This window comes from Vigna radiata, chromosome 4 (genome assembly GCF_000741045.1).
Source record: "Vigna radiata var. radiata cultivar VC1973A chromosome 4, Vradiata_ver6, whole genome shotgun sequence".
Taxonomy (NCBI): Eukaryota; Viridiplantae; Streptophyta; class Magnoliopsida; order Fabales; family Fabaceae; genus Vigna; species Vigna radiata.
In genome coordinates this window covers 10916804-10921644 of record NC_028354.1, presented here as the reverse complement: position 1 = coordinate 10921644, position 4841 = coordinate 10916804, and the positions used below count along the sequence as shown (strand labels likewise).

Below are 4841 nucleotides of genomic sequence, written 5' to 3'. Positions count from 1 at the left end.
TTACAAGATGAAAGAAAGAAAGAGAGAGAGAGAGATGAAAATGAAAAACGCCATTGATTTCTGTTGTAAGTTTTCAGAACTTTTGCAACAGGTGGAGGGCGTTATCGAGCCCCATGTTTCCTGTGTCTTCACCATCCATCCGTCACTCCCTGCTTGGCCACTATCTAACCACCACCATCACCACCACACCAGCACCAACCCCTATGCGCAAACCAAACCCATCTCCCTTAACCCTGGTTTGCACTCACCCCCTATTCACACGCAGCCACATTACCCTCATTAACTCTCCTCTCTCCCTCCTCCACATTATTGTAAACACCACAAAGCGCCAAAACCAAAACCATCCATGAATCCGCTCTTCACATCTGGTCACCACACTGATTAACCCATCTACTCAAGAGAGAGAGAAAGAGAGAGGGTTCATTATATTATGGTAAAAGTAAAAGGAAGCAAGGGGAGAGGATGGGATGAGGCGTGAATGCAGGATAAACAAATGTCATAAAAACCAGACCCTGTAATCCCAAAAATCCTTGCTAAAAATAGAAAAAATCCAAAAGAAAAAAAAAATATAGAGAGAGGATGGGTTGGGGGAAGAGAAGAGTGAAAGATAGTCCACCATTGATCTCTTTAACACCAAACCCCACACCCATTTCGTGATTGCCGAGCGTCGTCCATACCCGACCCTATCTATCTATATCTGCCTGCACACACTCAGACTGAGAGAAAGAGAGCCAACAACTACAGTCACAGAAAACCAAAAGCACTGTGTGTGTCTCTCTAAAACAACCAAAATAAAAGAAAAAACCCTAAGCTAATGATGATGGATCAGCGACAGCGAGAGAAACTGCTTCACAAAACCGAGGCCTGTGTCTTCGTGGCAGGTGTTGCTGCCGACCTTCGACTTGTCGCCGCCCCAGGAGACATCACCAACACCAACAACGTTAACACCATCACCAACACCACCACCAACGTATCTCAATCTCACGGGTCGGGTCGGATCCACGACGCCAACCACCTTGGTCTCGTCGCTGCGGTTACCAACCTTGGAACTGTTCACAGGAAGAAAAGATTGCCCAGGCAGCGAAGATCCACCATCACCACCTCCACCAACACCCCCACCTTCTTTCTCCAGAAGCACCACTCCGACAACACTCTCCCCTCTAAGCAGTACGACCCTAATTTAGCATCTTCAACTCCTTCCGCCTCCTCTCTCCAGTCCGTTAAACCCTCCACTCCTCTCCGCCTCGCCGCACGTGTGAGTCACCCCTTCTCTCTCTCTCTCTTTTTTTTTTTGTCCTCCAATTCTTCATTCTCAAGATCTCATCTTATCTTATATACATACCTCATTCTCAATTGGGTCCTTGCTATTTCCTCGCGATATTGTCTTGCTCCTAATTTTCTAACCCCATTTTCGGATCTCATAAATTAAGTGTCTTTTGCAGTTTTTGTTTTTTTTCGATTTTAAAATTGGAATTTCGTTTTAAGCTTCCCCCCATTTTACACCAATTTTCTTCCCTAAACTCCGATTCTGAATCTAAAACATTGAAAACAATTGCATCGGAGTTTTATTCAACTTTTTGGTGATTTGTTTAGATCTTGTGTTTGTTTGTCTCGTGATTCTCTTCTGCCTATTTAAATGATATTTTTTGTGATAATCTTTTCCAATGCTAAATGCAAAGTTTGTGATAATCTTATATATAATATTATATATATAATAATAATAATAATAATAGTCATAGTTGAGATTGGTACTATTTCTTTGTTTGAACAGTACAAGTTATTTGTTTCATCTTCAATTTGGTAACTGCGACATGGGAAGGGGGAGAATGGAGGGCAAAAGTGGCACTGTAGTCAAAAAATGAACTGAGTTTTTTATATTAAAAATTCCCCACCCAAAAAGAGACTAAAAGGAAACAGAATATAAGAAGAACACGGTTTAGAAAAGAATCTATTGCCAAATAAACACAAGTGAAACATACTTTGATCTTCTGGCTTACAGGATTCGGAATATTATAAGCCTTGTGTCAGATTGTGTTACCAAAAAAGATATACAAACACACATAGAAAAGAGACACACTTTTATCACAACTATCATGATGAATATATATAAGTACGGAATTAGTTTCGTATTTGGAAAGGAGCCAAAATAAATTTCATTCGTCTTATATGATTATTTGGCAAACATTTGTTATAAGATGACGAAAAAGATTAATTGGACTATGTTTCTGTTTTGAGAAACTTTTGCTATAGATGCTAGCTATAGTAAATCCATCTTCAACCTCGGGTCTCCTATTAATTGCAAGATTGCCAAATATAGCACTACTACATAACAGTACATAGTTATTTGTCTCAATATTAATTAATATCCTTTCTTGGAAACCAAATTCTTACTTTACATTGTGTAGAAAATTTGAAAAGACAAAAAAATAAAAACTTATGATTAGTGGATATTGACGGCTCCATATTTGGGAAATTGTGTAACGACATTCATATAAGGCATGCTGGACAATGCTTTGGGTACTCTGCCTTTAAGACTATTAGCATATGGACTTTGATGTCCTTATACAGGACATGGTGTCTTTGATGTCTTACTTACACCAGAATTGCGTGTTCTGTCACAATTAATTATAGTTTTCTCCATCTTTTAGTGGCTTTTAGGTGAATGTCTATTGCTTTTACCTGAGATTGACAATGCTCTATAATTTGGTTTGTGTGCTTCTAGGAAATCGATCATAGAAACTTGAAGTTCCTTTTCAAAAAGGAGTTAAAGAACAGTGATGTTAGCTCCCTAAGGAGAATGGTATTGCCGAAGGTTTGGTCTATATTCAATATTGTCTCATGTTCTTCGCAAATTCCACTATCACCTTACGATATTAATGACTAAAATAATTGGGAAAGAAATTGTTACTTGCAGAAATCAGCAGAGAGTTTTCTTCCAGCCCTGGATTCAAAAGAAGGAATTATGCTCAACATGGATGACAAAGATGGTACTCATGCATGGAATTTCAAGTACAGGTCTGCTACATACATATATTGAAATGTCAGAAAATAAACTAAAGACATTAGTTTTAGTTGTTGAATATGTAATTTAAGGTTGTTATATTTTAATTAATTGTTTCTAACCATTCAAATTCATATATATAGTTCATTGTATTTGTATTGTATTTGAACAATGCAGGTTTTGGCCTAACAACAATAGTAGGATGTACGTACTTGAAAATACCGGTAAACTTTTCTATTCGTAGTAATTATTGTCTCTGACAAGGGCCCTGAACAGATAAATTTTGAATTTTATAGTAATGAAATTATAATATTGTTGTCTCTAATATTTTCAGGAGATTTTGTCCGCACACATGGCCTTCGATTTGGAGATACAATTATGATTTACCAACATATTGAAAACGATAACTATGTACGTGCCGCCAAAAAAATTCTATATTATTCATTCTACCTTAAAAAATATACATTTAAGGAACGAGAATAAAGTTCGTACTTAAAAGTACAATTATGATATCTTTCACTCATTTGAAAAAGTTATAATAATATTTTATTTATGAAATTAATTTTATAGAATTCTATAATTTTTTATTTTTATTTTGTCATGATTCCATTTAAACTTTATACTAAAATATTGCCGTACATATGGTGTTTTTCTTTTACAGGTTATTCAGGCTAGAAAAGCTTCGGAAGAAGATGAATTTGTGGAACAAAGTAGTGAGATTTTGAACGACATGTTCCCGAGTGACTTGGAGGTGAACAAACCAGGTTGTTTCAACATAAACTATCCTCCAGCGAATGATACTGGCATGTCGTTCATATACGAGACTACTCTCTCAAATGACTCCCCACTTGACTTTTTGGGAGGATCAATGACGAACTTTTCAAGGACTGGACCAGTTGAAACTTTTGGTTCTGTTGAAAATTTGTCCCTCGATGACTTCTATTAAACCATGGTACTAAAGTGTTTTTCTTTTGATGTCTACTGATGAACATGGGAGGATTTGAGTCGAATAAAAGAGTAGCCAGTGAGCATGTTTTGTGTTCCTCTCTCTCTCGAACAAGTGAGACTGCTCTGTGATGTATTAATTCCTTATATTTATTTGATACATCTATATCTATATATATAAATATTATCTTCGCAGTTCGTAATTGCAGTATAAATTCAGTTATGCTATCAGAGTTCTCTTATTTTAGTTCTGCTGTGCATATATATTCAATTTCAATGGCTGCGTGACTCAATAAACAGAAGAAAGATTGATAAAGTAGATGTTTCAAATCTCATACCCGTTTTCATATATGGTTCTAATAAATGTACTTGTGAAGCTTTGTGCAAAATAAATCCTTGAAGAAACATATATTCTGGTGTTAGATTGTTGAAGGGTCTCAGTCTGGCATATTAACAAGGAGCGCAGTTCAAGAATGAGTTAGCTGAGAATTTGCTAAAATTTTTGTCAGCACCAGCAATAATTTTTAGCAAGATGGAAAAAATATATAGTTATCCATTATCAACACAATAGTTTTGGAGCTTATCCATTCAATAAAAGTAATAGTTCTATTTGAGTGAGAGATCTTCAAACCAACCTACCATCCAATGAAGCTTTCACACAAATACAATAAGATAGAACACACAGTTTGCACACACAATAGTATATATATAGAGAGAGAGAGACAACATACCATATATATCATTGACAATGAAAAATGAAATTTTGATGTTCTTCACTAATATCTTACAATTCAGTTTTAAGATAATATGATACTTAAAAGAATAAACTTCTATGTTTGTGAAGAAAAAGAAATAAAAGAAAAAATAATAAATGCAAGGTCTACATAAAAATTTT

General features: G+C 35.7%; 1 protein-coding gene across 1 annotated transcript; it reads left to right on the top strand.

Moving 5' to 3' along the window:
- The first annotated feature begins 48 nt into the window (after positions 1 to 48).
- On the top strand, positions 49 to 4060 carry LOC106758346 (B3 domain-containing transcription factor FUS3-like). The gene is made up of 6 exons (XM_014641279.2): positions 49 to 1255; positions 2723 to 2812; positions 2915 to 3015; positions 3179 to 3225; positions 3336 to 3412; positions 3663 to 4060. Exons 1-6 carry the CDS (start codon positions 815 to 817, stop codon positions 3945 to 3947), a joined length of 1041 nt encoding a protein of 346 aa, XP_014496765.1. The 5' UTR covers positions 49 to 814; the 3' UTR covers positions 3948 to 4060.
- Positions 4061 to 4841: the final 781 nt, after the last annotated feature.

Bases quoted from the DNA above. Each gene is read 5' to 3' on its own strand.
- LOC106758346 (XM_014641279.2), top strand. From the start codon at position 815: ATGATGATGGATCAGCGACAGCGAGAGAAACTGCTTCACAAAACCGAG. The intron at 2,813-2,914 runs GTTTGGTCTATA...TGTTACTTGCAG, and splicing joins GGAGAATGGTATTGCCGAAG to AAATCAGCAGAGAGTTTTCT. The intron at 3,226-3,335 runs GTAAACTTTTCT...TAATATTTTCAG, and splicing joins GTACGTACTTGAAAATACCG to GAGATTTTGTCCGCACACAT.